Genomic DNA, 20,663 nt, shown 5'->3' with positions numbered 1-20,663 from the left:
TCATTTCTAGATGAGCCATGTTTGGGGGATAAATCAATTTTCTGTCAAATGGAGGTTCTCGCCCGTTACTGTTCCATCCCTGGATATAATAAGCTTTGTTGTGAGTCTTGCAACAAGAAAGACATTTTTACCACACACACTCCTGACCTCCTAAACACACCGGTGGCTTCCGTTAAACCAGAGACCTCTGCGACTTCTCATGCTGTATCACCAAAAGCTCCTTTAACAACACTGAGCCCGCCGCAAACCACTAAATCCGTCGGCAGGCGGCTTCGCTCCACTGCTCCAGTTCCAACCACCTCTGCAGCCGCCGAAGCCTCGCCATCCAAGGGTGCTGCTATGTCCCCGGGTCCCACCGGGGACTCCTTCCTCACTGCTGGGAGGGGGGACTCAGACTCTGACCCGGAGCCTCTTCTACCTCCAGGGCCAGCGCGGCCCACCGCAGACTCCAGTGGAGGTGCCTCTAAAGAGCACAGTCCAAAGAGCACTTTAGGCCCAGTCACTGCCAAGTCAAGAAGGGACAATTTAGGATCGGAGAGGGACTCCAGTCACAGAACCCTGACAGTTTGAAAAACAAACAGCAAGCAATGATGTGAACGTGCTGCTCAGTGAGACGCTCTCAAACATCAGCTCTGCCTTTGCAGAATCTAAAAGACTTGCAGTGTCACTGCAGATTTTTTTCTTCATATTTTTTTTTTTTTTTTTTTTTACACAAAGATTTTTTTTTCCACTCCAGTGAACTTTGACTAGACAATGATGGTTACCTCATCGAAACTCCAGAGTGATCTGTGTGCAGCGTGGCTCCGCCCCCTTGGGCCTCAAATATGAAATGGAAGGAAGAGAAAAAAAAAAGATTTCAGGTGCTGTAAACTAAAACGACTACAATACGTGCTCAAAATGTGATGACTGCATCGCTACATTCATGTTTTTATCTGTGTTCAGTTGTGTCAGACTGTTTTTCTTCCAAGTGCATTAGAACTACTATTGAACTTGTATTGTGAACATTTGAGGAGAGCTCGAAGGCCATGGCTATGGAGGTGCATGTGTTATTTACGGAGGCCTGAGTGTGCCACTAGAATATTTATAGACTGTCTCAATTACAACCAATAATGCTAAGTTAAAATAATTATATACAATGTTAATGATGTTTTTAATAACACTCTCAAAATATGCTGATTAATCCTCATCTCATCTGAGGACTTTTTAAACAGTTTATGAAACAATCAAATAATAAGTGATGCCTCAAAATGACCAAAAAAAAGTGAAACAAGACCATCAGCATAAAGATTTATTATTTTATTTTCAGTGCCTGAGACTGCTGCTGCAGGGTAGGTCTCAAAGTTGGTAACGGTACGATTCAGAATCAGCCATTTTCTACATCAAAGATTCATACGAGGTGTTTTAAAATTTATTGTTAAAGGCAGCAAAAAAATAAATAAAAAATTGGCAAAAAAATACTACTTACACATTAACAGGGTAAGATAAGAAAAGATAGTTTCTTCCTAAGGGGTTGCGAAATATTTACACAAACAGAAAGTTCTTCACAGGAGCATCCACTTCTTATCCTTAAGAATAGAAGGAATTTAAAAACTAAATTTTAAAACTCCTACCATTTATCATTTTTGAATGTCTCAAAATTCCTGTTTCTATTTGTTGATGGTTGTGACAGCACTGTGCATTGAATAACAGCAGGCTCATCAGAATGTCTGTCGCTTAAGGCAACAATACGTAACTTTTCCAACTTAAAATAGTAGTTTCAGGTCGATCTAATAGTATAATTCAGCAGAGAGAACGGCGTATATCCCATTTCCACAGGGCGCTCCACAGCTCTGTATAACTTTGGCAATGGGCTCTCCTAGCCAGTTAGCCTATTTTTTTAGACTGTTTGATACGGCTCAGAGATGAAGGAGAAAAAAGAAAGGGATTTATTGATGTATTTCTCGACCCAAGACAGTGCAAGGTAGTGTTCCTCACTTCAAGTTTTGCATCTTTAGAATGCAGACATAGGACTGTATCAATCTTGTCATTTTATTCCAAACCAAGAAGTGAAAAAAGCGCATCCCAAAAATGTCACTCATCATTTTTTCTCGTTTTCCGTCTTTTAGATGCAAATGTATTCATTTACATGATAATATAGTTAAGGATGTGTGATCAGAATAAAGCACCTGTTCTCTCTATAATTATTTTAATGGCACACTCCGTCCTCCATAACCATCCCTCCAGACAGGGAGCTTGATGGCTTCTCCTTCTCCGGTGCTCTTATCTTTTCCCCCAAACCCAACGTACTGGTGATCATCCTCGCTGGTTTTTAATCACGGCAACTCACTGTAGCATGCCTTCAGTCTGCCTACGTGGAAGTCAGTCACTTACACTTTAAAAACAAAACAATTGAAGAAAACTCCTTATGTTATAATGTTTTTTTAGGTAACTGATATATTTCTCAGATAATAATGTATATAGTGTAAATTGTCCGGTTATGAAAAGTAATTAACAACCAGGAATAAAGCCGAAGGTATGATGCCATTGGAAAATACAGGCAACACCAGACTGTAGCTGCTCATACTGTCAAATCATTCCTGCATTGCAGATCATAACATCATTATGTTTATTGTATAGTTCTTGTATATACGTACATGAATGAAAGCTTTAAATGTTAATATTTATTGAATTTTTAAGTGAAATGGAGAAAAAAGTAAAACATGTTTGAAAGAAACAAGATTTTTGTGGTTTCTGTTTTTTGTGCAACTTCTTTATTCGCTGCAAGCTTTTCTCTTTTGAGTGTGTTGAGTTGAGTTCCTTTTATGCATAACGTCCATCCCCATAATGTATTTCATGGAATATTTACTTTAAGGTCCCATATTATGCTTGTTCTGGTTTTATATGCTCTTTAGTGTGTTCTCCTACGTCCTCCTGTTAGCTGTAGCATTAGCTGCATGTAACGCTCGGTTCTAGCCCCCCTCGATAAGAATTTGTCAGTGCAGCGTCATTGTCAGTGTGAGATCACTGATCTAAGTCCATTGGCTCGTTGTGGCAAGCCCTGCAGCTCATGTTGAAATTTCCGAGACGCGTGCTGAGCAACTGACCAATAACGTGAGAGCAGATCGGCAGACCAATCAGAGCAGACTTGGCCCACGTGGGGTCTAACAGTGTGGGCTCAACAGAGTGTAGCTGACGGACTCAGAGTGTAGAGGGAGCAAGGAGGAGCAGTACATGAAAACAGACACTTTTTTCTGACTTTAGCTATTGTGAACGTACAAAAGTAGGTACATAGATTAAATATACAAACCCCAAAAAGGGCAGAATATGGGCTCTTTAAGAAAATGATTCCAATTTCATTGTTCTTTGATTTTTCTCTTAAACGATTTTAAAGTATGATAAAAGAAAAGGAGTCAGGCACATTCAGGTACTTTATTCATTATTTATTTTTCAGTCATATTCAGGGACCTTCAGATTCATACTTGTGTCAACGTTGACTCCTTATCAGGAAATCATAATGAGGTTCAGTGGCACACTGTGACAGTAATTCCTATAATAAGTCAGCATTTATCCGCCAGGCTGGCACTGGCCTACTGACTCTCATGTCTGCCAGCTCTGCTCCGCGGAGCGTGGGGGGCTGAGCGTCTCCTCCAGGGAGTATTTTCAGCTTGTGCTGAAATGGCGCCACTTTGTTGAGCAGCCAGGCTATCACTGAGACTCCATCTCACGGTGTTCCCCTGAGTGATGACAGGGTTCTGCAGCGATGTGGAAATCACACAGACTGAGTCAGCCCAGGGTAGCGCTCACTGCGAGACGCCTGCGCAGGTGTCTGGTGAAATCAAGTTGCGCCCGAGGCAGAGCCTGATTGACAATGGATGTTGGCAGCCAGCCCTGAGAATGACATTATCTTTGTTAGACTAATCAGCCTTGATAATCCGAGAAGGACTCCCCATGAGGAGTAAACAGTCAAAGAGATGTCAAAGTAAGGAACCACATTTTCCACTTTGAGACCTTTAATAGGAAAAGCAGTCTTTTGACTTTTTTGTCAAATAGCAGTAAAACTAATATTTTTCATATAATGACTTCCCGTTATGCTCTTCTGTGCAATTAATATTTTCTTATGGCAGATATAACATTGGCATGCTAATACCCCAAATTATGACAGCTGCACTTTACTCGTATACATATCCATTTAGGTGCCACATTAGGATCTTGTGATGTGTCTCTGTAGCAGCCATATTGGACGGGGGTTAAGAATATTTTGACTTGCTCAAGCAGTTAACAATGAACGATTTTTGTGCGATGTTTATATGTCCTCAAGAAATGATATTCCCAAACCATCGCGCATTTACGGTCCTGTCCTTTTAGTTAAATTGGTGTCCTGATGCAACCCTGAAGCTAACCTGTATCAGGTGTTTTTTATGAAATTAAAATGCTACATTACATTAAATGCTAATGCTAGAAGGTGACACTTATAATCACCTTTCTTACTCTGTTTGCCTTCTATTTGAGTAATCCTCCATTTTCATACTCCAGTCTTCGTTCACACATTTGTTTCCCGTGCAAATTTTAAATGAAGTTACAGTTTACGTCTGAATTGTAACTATGTTTCAGATGTTCAATTTTGATGACACATGGATTACTAAACATGTCTTTTACTTATTATTACTTATTATTGAGTAAAAGGGGCCTTCTAGCCAAATGACTGCACAGTTGTTTGCGGGGGTGGGGTGGTGGGGGTTTGTCTTCAGCTGTATGAAAAGAGGAACATCTTGCTCCACAAAGCTGGCTGTTCACTAGCTGGAGCCCCTGCCTCCTCGCTCCTCACTCGCCGCACTGTTGATGATTGATTGTGCAATTTACTTCCACCGACTCCCCAAGCCACGGTCGTATGAATATTTACCTTTGATTGTTTATTCTACTTCCTTGTATCTCACAATTGCAGCGCCTACGTGTGCCTGCTGGGTTCTGCTGATAATATGAACATTCACATGTTGTATCATTTAAAGTGCAGGTCCTGAAATGCAAACGTTTTGAGTCATTTTTACTCTGACTATTCTACCCTGCTGGGCCTCACTGCACATCATTATAGCATTCTTGTATATTGCAGCCGGTAGTTTGAATACAATTTTGGATTATTTTTGTCGTTGTTTATCTATTGCACTCTTGAGAAGCGCAGCCAAAAAGAGATGCTGGTAAAAGTGTGGGAGCAGTAATAAAGCAGTGTGGTAGGAAACATCACATGCTTCCTCACATCAAATGTTATCTCTCGTAATGAAATATATATAATAATATATAATAATATAATAATTCATATTGCACACCTTCCATTGAGCAGATGCTTCTACTCAGGGGCGTGTCCAGAGGGGGTAGCCATGGGCACCCCCTGATATCTTATTAGCCACCCCAAAAATCCTAAACTATGATTTACTATTTGCCTTGTCAGAGGTGGGACTAGTGGTAAAAATCAACAACATAGGGCTGTGTTGCAACAGGCTGCTAGAGTTTTCATATCGATGTCATTATTTTGTGGCTTTGGACAAAGTCTTTTTGAGTTCTTTCAGAATAAAGCTTGACAGATTTATATTTCACCCTCTTTTTTGTTATTTAAAAGTAGATAGTGGAAATAGAAAAGATAAATAATTGAAATTCAATCGTGTGTATGTGCACATATATCCCACTCATGCATAAGTCATGGCCCCAGTTAGGCCACCCCAGTCAAAAAAGTGCGGACACGCCCCAGCTTCTACTATAATCAAACACAAAAGGAAAAATGTACTGAAGAAAATGTACCTTAACATCCATGTTAAGGAGCCATGTGAAGCGGCTTTTTCTTGTGTCCTTGTCCAAAGCCTGAATGATGATGCAAGTCGGTCCATCCTCGGCTCTGCGGGCATGCAAAGACACTCAATTAATTTACTTTCATTTAGCCAGAGCTTATCAAGGATTTTCTCCATAATCAGACATTTGTGTATATATTTCTATGATTGGGTCTTAATTTCAATGAATCATGTCTTTTATATGTGTTGGGCCACGCAGGCTTAGAACAGTCAAGCAATGGACTTGGGCCTGCACCTCTGTAAAAGCCTCATTTGAGTTATTCACTGAGATCACAAAGAGGCCTAAAAGGACTCTTAATCCCAGAATCCCCTGCGGTACTTCACACCTACGTGTGAAGTAAAGGGGGGACCGGAACCTCTCTCTCCTCATTGGAGGGGACCTGAGGTAGACCCCCATGGAGCAGGCCAGGCTACAAAACTCCAAGACTTCCATTGCTCGCTCTCTTTCACGCGCTGACCTTCGGTGCTCGGAGACCCAAGAAGATCTCCTGTTTCCTGCAACAATCTTCCTTTGTTTTAAGTTTTGGCGCGCAGGTAATCCGCGGCCGGCAGTGTTCTAAATTCCGAGCTCGGATTGTCCAGTGAACGCATCTCAGTTTCTCGGAGAGCGTCAGACTATAACAGATTATCAGAAAGATAACGGTCTTATTCCGTCCTGCAACGAAAGGACATCAAAGGACATTTTTCCACTCGACGGAGAACCAACGAAGCCGCTCTCGCCGTAAGGGACCCTCGCCGCCATCAGACGCCTCTGCACCAGGACGGACAGAAGATCTGCTCCATCGCCGGACTCTTTTCCTTTCACCAATCGCGGGCAAAGCGATTCACAAGTGAGGCTTAATTAGGTCTGGGCAGAATTAGCTTTAGAGAGTGTTTTTAACAATTGTTGATCAAAGTAGAAACTGTAATTTTTATCTTTGTTGGACCTGCGTCCTGAGTTTGAACTGTTTAAAACTCTTGTTGTTTCGGACCGCTGCGTCCTATATGTGTTTAGCGTAACAGCGTTATAACTGGGTATTACTCTTCTGATCAGAAAGGCCAGTGTAAGCCGTATTAACTTGAATTCGGCTATTGGTTTGTTTCTGTGAATGAAGGGAATTACTCCGAGTTGTGGCGCGGGAGTCGGACTGTGATCCGGCCTCTTCAGGCACGCATTTCTCTTTTATTCTCTTTTATTCCCCTCTACGAACATACACATACGCACATATTCCCGTGTAAACGTACATCTGGAGACCAACTCCACCACCGCGCCATTACGCACAGAGATCTATACACTCGCGGCTATCCAGACGCCTCAGAGACACAGATCGTGTAGGGCCGAACTCAGTCTCTTTTAGACCTTAAGGCCACATTTAGGCCTTTGTTAGGTGTGTGCCATCGGAAGGGCGACCACGTGGGACGAAGTAATCTTCCCCCCCCTTCTCTCTCCCTTTCATCCACACACGCACGCACCCAGGTCTTTGTTAGGTTTGCGCCATCGTGAACGACCACGAGGGTACGAAGCCATCTCCCCCCCTTTCTTCTTGCCTCTCTCTCTCTCTCTCTCTCTCTCTCTCTCTCACACACACACACACACACACACACCTACATTCACACCCCTTCCACAAGCCTTTGCTTGATAATGTTTGTTGCTTAGATTAGTTTATAATAGTTATTTGTTTAATTAAGTTCATTGATTTTGGATTGATGTTGCTTTGTTTAAATAAATTCTGTTATAATTTAAGAGAGCAGTTGTTTGTGGTTACTGGTGTATTTGCATTGTGATATAAGCTGGGTGAGAAGGCTTTGTGTACGGATTTCACGCCTTCAATTTATTAAATATAGTTATTCATTATTAATAATATTAGTAATTAAATAACTAATTTGAGACTGATTTGAGTGATATTTTGGTTATATTTACCTGATTACAGGTTGGTGCCCCAAAACGAGATTAAACATAGTTTAATGATATTTTATTTATATTATTAATAATTAAGTATAATTATTAAAGAATATAACCAAAGTTGACTTGATACAACCCCAACAAATGGTGCCCCGTGTGAGGTCTTCAATAAACCAGCTTTATTGCACTGTTAATGCACAGTAATCCAAACTTAAAATCCTAAAAAGGATCCTTCGGAAGAAAATTATATTTTCTTTAATTTTTTTGTGGTTTAAGCAAAGCAGACATCAAGCTGTGGCTTAGTTGTGTTTTATGTTGTTAGTTAATGGTTAAAGCCGTAACTGTTGTCCCCTTTGGGTCTATACAACAATTGGACATAATGATGCAGCTAGTGTGACTAGGAGAGGAACTTGATTTGTTGCATTAATCTAGATTTTGATCCTGAAGTATTCGACTAAAGGATTGTGGTGCTCAATGTTGTTTGAGAGCCATTTGACCAGATGAGAGTGTAACCTCATCATTGTGGCATAGCCAGCTGTCTGAGAGGTGTGAGTTCCTCCCTTCCTTTGAGGACTTGAGGTGTGAATCCCCTCTCCTATCTTCCAGGATAGACTGCAGTGATCAGTTGGGAAACTTAGATAAGATTTGCTCTTGTGTACCAAGACCCTAGGTGAGTCGGGGGCTGAGACTCCTTTTGGATCAGACGACGCAGCACTGCAAGAAACTGCTGCCGGTCTGACGAACCTCTCCTCAGAGGAGAGTGCCAACCTATATAGCTAGTCAATTAGCATTAGTGATAAGAAGTTAGAAGAGCTAGTTGATCTTATCAACCACAGAGCCAGGCTCACCCCTAATAAAGACAGAATGTATGCAGAAGACATACATCAACTATGGGCCAAAGCTCACTATGGATCAGACGATCCACCCCTTCAAGACGTAGTTGCTAATCTTATCCACCTCCCTATAGAGCAGCTCGACAGCCTGAACTCCTACACCCTCAGCACATGTGAAAAGAGACTAAAGGGCTTGGTTGAATATGCAAATCAACCAACTGGGAAGCCAACACGTACAGCTTCAGATGTTCTAGGCGAAATTCTCCTCCTTTATCAGCGCAAATCAAATGTGCAGAATGAGATACACCGGGAACAGCTAGCCCGGGTACTAGAAGAAGGACAGATCCTGCGGGACGACTTCGAAAGAATGCAGGATAAACTAAAGACCTTGCAGGAAAATTGCAAGGCCCTGCAGGAGGAGAATAAAACACTGCACGAAAGCAGCAAACTGGCCGAACAGAGGAAACGAAATGATATGGTACCCAGAGTTCAGGACAGGCAGAGAAGGACTTCAGCCCCCAGATCAGATGAGGAAACCTCAGATGAAGGATGGGAGACCGAACCAAGCCCCTGGAGGAGGGAGACAGACATGTTGCAGGATCTGGAGGAGAGGGGAAGGCACCGCCGGGTCGACCCAGGCACAAAAGCGCCCATGTCCTCAGACCACCCGGTAAAGAGTAGGATGAGTAAAGAGGAAGGGCCCCCGCGTTCCGCCATACGCTTTGAGCGAAGAGAACCCTCACCCCGCAGGATGAGAGGCTTTACTCCCCCTAGAGACAGGGAGGAGACACGGGCCCAATTGGGCACCGAACGCTACCTGTCCCACGATAGACGGCCACGACTGAGCCGAACACAAACCCCGCCACGGTTACAACCCTACTACCGTGACAACCACAGGGCTTACGATTCATCAGACGAATCGGACGACCCTCGCCAGCCTTCGGGTCAGGGCCTGCGAACCAGGCAGATAGAACCTCAGGCCAAAGATCTGAAGCGTTTTGACCCAGATAGCCCAGATTCAAGTATTAACGATTACCTTAGAGAAGTTGACCATGGTCTCCTTGACCTGCCTCATGCGTCTTCACATGAAAAACTGAAACGGATCTGGAAGACTACGGCTAGGAGTGTCCGTGATTTCATGGGGACACTCCCACCAAAGGTCCGATCCTTGCAGAAAGGAAACAAATCTGTTAATCAGCACTTACAAACTGCCAAGCAGAAAGTGTTGGACATGCTTGAATTAATTCAGGGAGCACAGGTAAGCATGGAGCAAGACACATCGTCAGGATATGACTCTGATCCTGGACCAAGCCCCTTAAGAGATCAAACAACCCTGCTGAAAAAGCTCAGTAAAGAACCGAGCAGCCAGGATAACCCAAGGACTGAGGAAATAAGTCTAGTTTTCCCTGATTTTGACTGTGGAGCCCCGCTCCTTGGGGAAACGCCCCAGTTCTCTGACAACTGTGACACCCTTTCACACCTTCACAGGTTTGAATCACCACATAGGAAGGGGGGTGACTTCTCAGCCCCCAGAGGCAGAGATAACACCAGGCCCCCTCCTGCTACCTGTAGGTTCCCATTGCAGGATTCACGGCTAAGGAATATCCAAACCTCAGATGACTGGGATGGCTCCCTTCTACCCAGAGATCAAAGAATGCGCATAAGGCTCATTGAATCTATGGCACAGGATGTAGAGCGGTTTGATCCAGATAACTCAGACCTCTGCATCGATGATTACCTCAGAGAGATTAACCTGTGTCTCAGTGAGGTACCTGATGCATCCACAAGAGAAAAACTCAGGCTGATCTGGAAGACAACTTCCAAGAGTGTCCGTAACTTCACGACTACCCTTCAGCCTGAGATCAGATACCAGTACTCTGCGCTCTGCAATGCTTTGCGCCAGGAATACTCCACCTACATTGACCCTGCATCTGCCCTTCTTAGTGCTTTCAGTGTCTTGCACCAGAAGCACGAGGCCCCCAAAGATTATTACTGGCGACTTAGATCTGCATATTTCCAGGGACGTAAGGCTCCAGGTTTGGAAGAGAACCCAACTTTCAAGTCCATCTTCATGCACAATCTGCATGGCTGCGTGCGTTCAGATGTCACCCTGCATAGTCGTACACATCAGCTTAGTATGAAAGAGATCAAGAGATTCGCACAGGCGGTTTGGCAGACACGCTTACGCCACGTGTCACGTGAGGGCAACAAGCTGCCTTGTGCTAAGAATAAGAGACCATATCACCGGCAGAATAGAGAACAGAGCCAGGGGGGTGGGACTCAACCACAGAGTAGGTTCCAGCCTGGAGAACTGATCGCTACCAGATCCGAACGGAACTCTCGGGATGGCCGTAGTCTGAGACAGAAGGGTAGGTATAATCGGAGTTCCTACGAGCTCCCTAAGGACTCCCTCGCTTACAGAGAACCCGATTCTGACTCCACATAGGAGTGGGGGTGTAGCCTCCATTCTAGAAACACAACAATGTCACTCTACCGACATGAATGTTTCCTAGTCCCTGTTTTGTGTTTTGACATTGGTAGGGAGACACATAATGTACATGTAGATTTACACACCTACATGCCACAAACACCTTCCCACAGGCTTACTCCTGCCCAGGCTAGGAGTTAGCCCACAAACCTACACCTTATACTCTTCTCTTTCTCCCCTCCTTTTGTCTGTTTGTTTCATTTGTTTTGTTAAAGAATGCACCTTGAGTAGCAAAGCTTTGCTAATGCCTGGTTATGTTTTATGCCTAGCTTTAGACATATTTAGACAGTCTGCCAGACTTTGCCTCAGTATCTGCCCAGACCGAATGCCTCTCAAAATGTATGGACTTTTGGCTCACTAACTATTTGAAAATTTGTCTCCTCACGCATGGACTGTTGGCCCTATTTGCCCTAAAGACCGCGACCCGCAATCCCATTCTTCAGGACAAAGGGGGGATGTTGGGCCACGCAGGCTTAGAACAGTCAAGCAATGGACTTGGGCCTGCACCTCTGTAAAAGCCTCATTTGAGTTATTCACTGAGATCACAAAGAGGCCTAAAAGGACTCTTAATCCCAGAATCCCCTGCGGTACTTCACACCTACGTGTGAAGTAAAGGGGGGACCGGAACCTCTCTCTCCTCATTGGAGGGGACCTGAGGTAGACCCCCATGGAGCAGGCCAGGCTACAAAACTCCAAGACTTCCATTGCTCGCTCTCTTTCACGCGCTGACCTTCGGTGCTCGGAGACCCAAGAAGATCTCCTGTTTCCTGCAACAATCTTCCTTTGTTTTAAGTTTTGGCGCGCAGGTAATCCGCGGCCGGCAGTGTTCTAAATTCCGAGCTCGGATTGTCCAGTGAACGCATCTCAGTTTCTCGGAGAGCGTCAGACTATAACAGATTATCAGAAAGATAACGGTCTTATTCCGTCCTGCAACGAAAGGACATCAAAGGACATTTTTCCACTCGACGGAGAACCAACGAAGCCGCTCTCGCCGTAAGGGACCCTCGCCGCCATCAGACGCCTCTGCACCAGGACGGACAGAAGATCTGCTCCATCGCCGGACTCTTTTCCTTTCACCAATCGCGGGCAAAGCGATTCACAAGTGAGGCTTAATTAGGTCTGGGCAGAATTAGCTTTAGAGAGTGTTTTTAACAATTGTTGATCAAAGTAGAAACTGTAATTTTTATCTTTGTTGGACCTGCGTCCTGAGTTTGAACTGTTTAAAACTCTTGTTGTTTCGGACCGCTGCGTCCTATATGTGTTTAGCGTAACAGCGTTATAACTGGGTATTACTCTTCTGATCAGAAAGGCCAGTGTAAGCCGTATTAACTTGAATTCGGCTATTGGTTTGTTTCTGTGAATGAAGGGAATTACTCCGAGTTGTGGCGCGGGAGTCGGACTGTGATCCGGCCTCTTCAGGCACGCATTTCTCTTTTATTCTCTTTTATTCCCCTCTACGAACATACACATACGCACATATTCCCGTGTAAACGTACATCTGGAGACCAACTCCACCACCGCGCCATTACGCACAGAGATCTATACACTCGCGGCTATCCAGACGCCTCAGAGACACAGATCGTGTAGGGCCGAACTCAGTCTCTTTTAGACCTTAAGGCCACATTTAGGCCTTTGTTAGGTGTGTGCCATCGGAAGGGCGACCACGTGGGACGAAGTAATCTTCCCCCCCCTTCTCTCTCCCTTTCATCCACACACGCACGCACCCAGGTCTTTGTTAGGTTTGCGCCATCGTGAACGACCACGAGGGTACGAAGCCATCTCCCCCCCTTTCTTCTTGCCTCTCTCTCTCTCTCTCTCTCTCTCTCTCTCTCACACACACACACACACACACACACCTACATTCACACCCCTTCCACAAGCCTTTGCTTGATAATGTTTGTTGCTTAGATTAGTTTATAATAGTTATTTGTTTAATTAAGTTCATTGATTTTGGATTGATGTTGCTTTGTTTAAATAAATTCTGTTATAATTTAAGAGAGCAGTTGTTTGTGGTTACTGGTGTATTTGCATTGTGATATAAGCTGGGTGAGAAGGCTTTGTGTACGGATTTCACGCCTTCAATTTATTAAATATAGTTATTCATTATTAATAATATTAGTAATTAAATAACTAATTTGAGACTGATTTGAGTGATATTTTGGTTATATTTACCTGATTACAGGTTGGTGCCCCAAAACGAGATTAAACATAGTTTAATGATATTTTATTTATATTATTAATAATTAAGTATAATTATTAAAGAATATAACCAAAGTTGACTTGATACAACCCCAACATATGAGACATGTTTTATTCTTGTAAATATCCAACAAAGATATCATTGTATGTATCATCAAGTGCTGCTCTTGGTGTGACCAAACTCAAGGTCCTTGTACTAAATTATTTAATATATTTTTATTTTGATAGCCTTTTTTTTTTTTTTTTTTTGGTTGAAACTTTTAATTCAATTTTATTGACCTTTTTATCCATTTGGAAGTTAATTTTAGTAATCAGTGTGATTCAAAAGACAAAACTGGACATACTACAGTTTAAGAGTAGACTATACTTGTGTGGCTTAGTTCAGTTTCAAAATGGCACTAGTAAGAGTAAGTGTGCACAACAATAGAAGAAAATATGTCAAGCATCCACACATGCTCAAGCTGTTATGAGTGTGACAGAATAGGCACTGTGCATTAAAAGGCATGCTTTCTTTTATGGAGCCACTTGTATCTGCAGCCTGAAGGTACGTCGAATTGCTTTTGAAGAGTGTGTGACGTAAATACGACTATTTGTAGAGCCTCCTATTAAATCTGTCTGCTGCCAATAATACTCAGTGGTTCCAGGACAAGTCAATGACTTGGTTTGATTTGATTGAGAAGTTATTGTATTTATTTTTAAAATCATAAAAGGAAATTAAATGGTTATTGCCATTTTATATGAAAGAAACAAATATATACTTCTTAATATTAATAACCTCATTTTCTCAGGCACTTTATTCAAAGGCTATTGCAGTGTGGAAATCAGGTATCAGAAATCCAAATGTGTAGACACATCCCTGTTTAATAAAGGATTTTTATACCACATCAGAGTGCCTCAGACTTTCAGTTTAGACTGCCTCTCCACACTATCAGGGCAGTCAAACCTTATTTTATGTGTTGCAGTTTCCACAAATTTACAGCGCACTGCTGAAACACATTTTTGCCACATTTTTTCTTGGCAAGGATTGATACCATTGACACTTTAAAGGAATCTGGATTAAATGTTTGACAGAAAACACTCCTGATGCATGTAACTGGACATTATCCACATATCAAGAAGAAGTACTGTTTGTCCACAGGGGTCAGGATAAGAGAAATGGAGAGTTCCCCACAGTAGCCTTAAGAGCAATTTTCTCTCTGTATGCTTCTTAACAACTTCCACTCTCTGCTGCGAGAGCAAAGATCTCATGCTGAGTACATTATCAGCCCCAGATGATGCGCTGTAGCTCTTTTTTTCTACAGTTTATTTTGAAGCTCAGACTCCACAGGTAAAAGTCAAAGGTTTTTGTGATACAGCAGGAGGAGTACGTAATCGGTTTAAAAAGCACTCTCCTCAACAGACCCGTTTCCTCATATCCTGAATGTTAATGTGAGAGAGGGAGATTACGCCTACACAAATCATTTAGCTTTTCTTTATATGCATTGTTGCTGTTTTTTGTGCTGGATAAGTGGACTATTAAATGATTTATATCACAAACATGAGACTCATGACTGACAGACTGAGATTACTCTAAAGCACTACAGTGTTAGAGAGATAGTTTAATGGGCCGTTTGCGCACTTCTACATTTTTTTGATGTTCAGTTGAAACGGATTGATGGCCGAGCTGTGTGATCCTACCTCACAAAGCCTGCCTGCGGTGGGAAGGACTCCAGCTGAATGGCTACTCCTCCGAGATAAACTCTTGACTCTTGTTTGCAGCTGTGCCTGACACTTAAGAAATCTCTCTGTCCAATCAGATTTCCTGCTGTCTCAGCGGACACCTCGTAAGTGACCATTGTTTCAGGTCCGACCTGCTTCAGAATCTAAAAACACATGAGACACAACTTCAAAACACTGCAGAACTCAATTGTAACCATTTAATGCATGACTGTCCATCCTGCCTTCTCTTTTACTCTCCAATGTTTTTCATTTTATTTTATTAGTTAACAATGTTTTTTTTTTTTTTTAGGGAGGGTCGGGGTTCCAACATTCTTTGCGGCATACAATACAACATGGCATCAATAGATTTGGCTCTACACAGAAAGAAGCAGATGAATACAACTCTGAAAGATACCTGCCCTTGTAAAAAACGTGACTCCTCTTTCTTCAGTCTGCTTAAACAGTATGTATCACACTCACTTTGATTTGCTGTATGCTCGGGTTCCACAGGTTCATCTCCTCCACTCTGACAAACAAGAGATCGTAAAGTTCGTCGACGGTGCCGTCTAGGACCGCCTCCAGCCTGAAGACCTTCTTGGCATCCGGCATCACTTTGCTACAGATTACATCCCCGTTACTCTGAGGAAGCAAACAACAACAACAACAACACCAGTGTTAATTATTGTAAGAGAACCGTAGAGGCTGTCAATCAAGTGAGGTTGCACTTAAATCAATCCGAATATATACCTCTGCAATCTCAACTCTCCATCCTTCACTGTCCTCCAACATCCTGAGAGCATTTCTCATTGCTTTGTGGCCTTGTTGTACATAAAACAGCCGATCTCCTTGAGACTGCACATTTGTTCTAGCTTCAGATTTGTCCTCTGCAAAAGAAACTTCCCTAGTATTCAACGCTCTAAAACAAACAAAAAGTAATAATCTTGAAACAAACAGACTTGTGATTTTTTTTTAACCTGTATAATTGAATCCAGCAGGCGCTCCTATGAGGTGTTGCATGCATCTCCATCCCTGCAGATGTGTGATCTCTTGGCCTATCACTGCCACAGCTGTGCGTTGAAGACCTGCAGGATTGAACAGTAAAGAAAATGTGTAAACATGTATCAGTTTGCATTAAATGAAACAAGTCCTCCCTCAGATGATACATCAACCCAACTAAACTTAACTCAACTTTTTAAACAAACATGAAGCCCAAAAATGCATCACATAGGACAAGCTGATGAAAAACAAAGAGCAAACTGACAATAGTAGATCCAACTCTATCAGAAGGGTAAAAGCAATACAAGGTTATGTCCTTAATAAAGATTTCAAATAAATGGACTTAGTCTAAAACATCAGGCGTAATTGAAATGAAGTCTTAGTAAGCATTTTTAACTTTACCTGCCACGTTCCTTAGGTGGGGGTAAGAGATTCCACAGCAGAGCTTTACAACAGCAGGCAGCATGTTGTCGGTCTATGGCAGTGACGGCAAAGCAACACATCAAGTCTCCAGTCTTTATACGGCCTGTGAAGGACGCTGCACCGAGATAAGGAGAAGGGATAGATAGGACCAACTCTGGATTTTTTTGTTTTCCTCCTGAAGGTCAAACTTGACAAGAACTTTTAATAAGCTTAACACTAAGCTGGATGCACGAGAGATGCTTGGAAGAAATCTGAAACTTCATGTTTTTTTAAATAGAGCTTTTGCTGTAAATATTTCATTCTGCACATTTTGTTTCTTATAGAATTTAATAGATTAATGTGGATGAAATAATGCTAGAATGGGTATCAGCTGTTGAGCAGGTTAGTATACTCTCTGACGTAGCGAGATCAAATAGTGGTTTGTAATTAAATTAGTTTTACAGTATTGATGTCCTGATTTTTGTACACAGTTAAACAGTCTTTTGTGTGCCCGAGTTTGGTTTGAAAATAATTAAAGGTGACTCTTGTACTGATGCCTGTCCAAAATAGAGGCAGAGTAATAAGTAAATCAAAGCCTATCAAAAGGCTATTGACGGACGTTCTAGGGTTCTTTTGTGGTGATTAACTATATATATAGTATTATTCAAAACACATGGCTAAGGCAGAGTGACACATTATGCAGGATGCTTTCATAGTGACAAGGTTAAAAGCTGTTTTTTTTAAAAAGCAGGGCCAGCCATTCTTTAGCCTTTGCACATGACTCATGTTTGAAGAAGACCAAAGATCCTTCACATCATATAAGCAACTCTTTATGGATATTTTCACTTATATTCCATGTGGAAGGTCTTTTTTGTAACAATGTTGGGCCCACAGTGTGAAAACCATTTCAAAAGATCATATTCTGAGCCAGTGAAGGAGAAAAGAGATGGCTAGAGAATGTCAGAGTAATGTGTCAGAGGCGCTCCATGATAACAGTTTAGGGAAACCTGTGTTAGGAGCTGCCATAGTCAGAGACAGGAGAATAAATATTTTAAACCTCAGCTGTGCTGTCCGTCAAGAAGCGTGCTTGGAATTTCAATAGACCTATCTCTGAGCAAAGAGTTAATTAAAGGCTAGTATGGTTTAACATGTTATGCAAACACAGCAGTGTGGAGAAAAACGACTGCAGTTCCTAAGGGGCCACTTGAGGCTGCCTTGAACATAGAGTTTATGGCTATAAACCGCTATGATAAAATGCCCAACATAACAGTAGAAATAAAAATGTTAATAGCTCGGTGGACAATGCAGCCTTGACAACTTTATGTGGTCTGAGATGGATTTTAACAGAACTTACGTTAAACGATGAATGTTTAACTTCTTGAGCCAGTAAATGTGGCCCTTGAGCACCAGCATGAAACCAAAACAAACTGCTGTTTGGCGACACCGCCGCTATTCTGAAGCCTCTACTCAGTCTACTCCAGCGGCACACCTCCAACCACTCTCCACTCGAGTTCACACAAAGGAGTTTAATCAATTACAAAGCATCGTAATTAAGTACCATTAAGGCCAAGCAGCAGAAAAAATTGTTCTTTGCTCCAGCTGCATTTGCCTGTAGCCTCCATTGTTGTGTTAGCAGGCTAATGTTAGCACACTGGTTAGCTCGTTGCTTCACATTGCACATACATTGACACAGAATGACGGTGATCTGAACACACTTTCGTGACATCCAAATAGGCAGTGAGTAGGCTGTGTTATTCTTCTAATCCTCAACTAAAACAGGTTTATACACGAGGTCTTCTCGTCCATGTAAACATGATGTAAACACGGCCCGACTACAGTACAGCTGACGGGACTCACGCTCCTCACTCATTGTAGAGAGTCATGACTCAGAGAGACATTAATACAGGAAATACTTGATTTCTGCGATATTTATGTGTAAAATGTCACACATTCTTCCTTTAAGGCTTAAGTTGTGCAAATAAAGGCTTCAGTGCTTTAAAAATTAATCAGGTGAGCTGTCTTTTAAATCAGAGCATCACTCAACAAATTCAAATCCCTGAACCTCTTGGAAGTATGCCCTCTTTTCACAATATACAAAGGGTGAATTCGAATTGTCCCTCCCATCTCCTTTCACTGTCCACTTTACCTTAACCCCGGGGAAAAAGTCATGAGGTTAAGGAAAGATATCAGGAGAATTTATGAAAGACTTGGGAAAAGGCGATCTCGTTGCTCTGACAATTCGACCACATTTCCACTAGGCGGCGTCATTAAATGCGACGGGCCGGCGGAGGTTAATGACGTGGGTCCGCCGTGTTGAAACTACAATGTTCTGAAAATGGACTACAAAAAGATCATCTAAAAAACTTTCCCCTGTGCCTTCTTGCTGGTGAAATAATCCTAATCACCACAAGGTTGTGATTGAAATAAAAGCAATATAGACTACCAGGCTACAAGTAACAAAAGTGAAACCATCACATTCCTGTCCACTCAGAAATCAACGTCAATGTATGAAATTAATTGTTACATTTATGCAAGATATACATAATGTTTTGAACATACAAATGTACAACTGCACAAAGCATCATTAAGTGAATGAAATACGCTGAATAAAACATGATCTGAGCCCCTTTACGGTCATCGTTAATGTTCGTGAACGGTCGGATGCGCGACTCTCTTTAAATGTTGCAGCCGCAAGGAATTGTGGGGCGGCGTACCTCATCTCCTTTGGTAAAGGATGTTCCAGTGTATCCAGTGCATTGACCCACCTTTCCCTTAGCTTTTAGAGAATTCGTACGGCTCTTATCATGGCCGCCACTTAAATGCTTCCGGGTCATTTCACTCAGTTAGGAACCTTCCTAAGCAAAAATGACAATTCGAACGCACCCTTAAAGAGCCCATATTCTGCCCTTTTTGGGGTTCGTATATTTAATCTATGTACCTACTTTTGTACGTTCACAATAGCTAAAGTCCGAAAAAAGAGTCTGTTTTCATGTACTGCTCCTCCTTGCTCCCTCTACGCTCTGAGTCCGTCAGCTACACTCTGTTGAGCCCACACTGTTAGACCCCACGTGGGCCAAGTCTGCTCTGATTGGTCTGCCGATCTGCTCTGTCGTTATTGGTCAGTTGCTCAGCACGCGTCTCGGAAATTTCATCATGAGCTGCAGGGCTTGCTACAACGAGCCAATGGGCTTAGATCAGTGATCTCACACTGACAATGACGCCACACTGACACATTTTTATCGAGGGGGGCTAGAACCGAGCGTTACATGTGGCTAATGCTACAGCTAACAGGAGGACGTAGGAGAAGACGCTTTTCCGCGGACTTTGAATTTTTGCACATAGATGTGCCTAAACATGCACAGGACACTTGGAAAACACACTAAAGAGCATATAAAACCAGAAAAAGAAGAATATGGGACCTTTAAACTACAATATACTTCTAATAGATATAATAATTATTTTTGGGGAAAAAAAACAATCTTCCAATTGTCTTCGTTAATGTTGTTGTCTAAACAATCTATTAAATATTTACCTCTAAGTGTGCAGTAAATCTCTGTCTACTATGTGAACCAGCTCTCTCTCTCTCTCTCTCTCTCTGTCTCTCTCTCTCTCTCTGCCTTCACATCATACAACTGCATGTCATTTTCTGAGCTGTACATGAATGTGAATGATGATTTGGGAGGACTTTGAACTCGTAAGCCTTCCAATGTCCCCGAAAAATAGGGACATGGAAATAAGCAACCTTGAGATCGATTGTTAATCGACTTAATTGGCTCTACTGAGTCACCATGATAATGAGTCAACACAGAGTATAAGCTCCCCACACCTGGGCTTAATCAAAGACAATCAGTCAAACACACACCTGACTGCAGTGAATTAATTCTCTCACCAACCTCACAAGCAGAAATAATGATTCCCCTTACATAGTTGTACAACAACAGATAAGGCAAAAGGCTTGGAGATGTGTTGTACACACCAGATTCCATCAAGTGCATTCTGACAGTCTGTGTTAAATATCTGATTTGAAACCTAAATCCTATTTAACTGCAGTCTGAACAAAGCCTCAGTCTGTCACACATCCTTAATGTTGTTTAAAAATCCACTTTCTCTCAAACCCATGTTGAAATAATTAAGACATGAATGCTGAGCATCAGAGCAATTTTAGATAGAATAGACTTGAGGTCCACATACATGTCCTTGCTGCATCTCCCTCCTGGCGACGTGACCTCACTTTGAGTCCACCTGACCTGGTCAGCAGGTGAAGTTCAGCATTCGCGTCATGAATCCTTCTCACAAGGACACCTGTTGGCTCTGACAGATAAGAGGCAGCTGGGCGCTCTATCAGCAGC

General features: G+C 42.4%; 2 protein-coding genes across 3 annotated transcripts in view; one reads left to right on the top strand and one right to left on the bottom strand.

Annotated features, from left to right (window-relative positions):
• Nucleotides 1–2,716, top strand: part of LOC109996044 (A disintegrin and metalloproteinase with thrombospondin motifs 14) — a 44,114-nt gene extending 41,398 nt beyond the window's left edge. For both annotated transcript variants that reach the window (XM_065949750.1, XM_020649985.3), the window contains exon 22: nt 11–2,716. In XM_065949750.1, coding sequence (XP_065805822.1) covers nt 11–570 — 560 coding nt within the window. In that variant the 3' untranslated portion in view covers nt 571–2,716. The remainder of the gene's footprint in view (nt 1–10) is intronic.
• Nucleotides 2,717–3,404: 688 nt separating this feature from the next.
• On the bottom strand, nt 3,405–20,663 carry star2 (steroidogenic acute regulatory protein 2). Its single transcript, XM_020626146.3, has 8 exons — nt 20,506–20,663; nt 16,315–16,450; nt 15,891–15,998; nt 15,664–15,800; nt 15,397–15,555; nt 14,896–15,080; nt 5,770–5,863; nt 3,405–3,867 (listed from the first exon to the last, which is right to left on the bottom strand). The coding sequence occupies exons 2-8, from the start codon at nt 16,376–16,378 to the stop codon at nt 3,763–3,765; spliced, it is 852 nt and encodes a 283-aa protein (XP_020481802.2). The 5' UTR covers nt 16,379–16,450; nt 20,506–20,663; the 3' UTR covers nt 3,405–3,762.

Source organism: Labrus bergylta, chromosome 21 (assembly GCF_963930695.1).
Source record: "Labrus bergylta chromosome 21, fLabBer1.1, whole genome shotgun sequence".
Classification (NCBI taxonomy): Eukaryota; Metazoa; Chordata; class Actinopteri; order Labriformes; family Labridae; genus Labrus; species Labrus bergylta.
The sequence above is the reverse complement of the archived record's forward strand: the minus strand, read 5'-3'. Positions and strand labels throughout refer to the sequence as shown.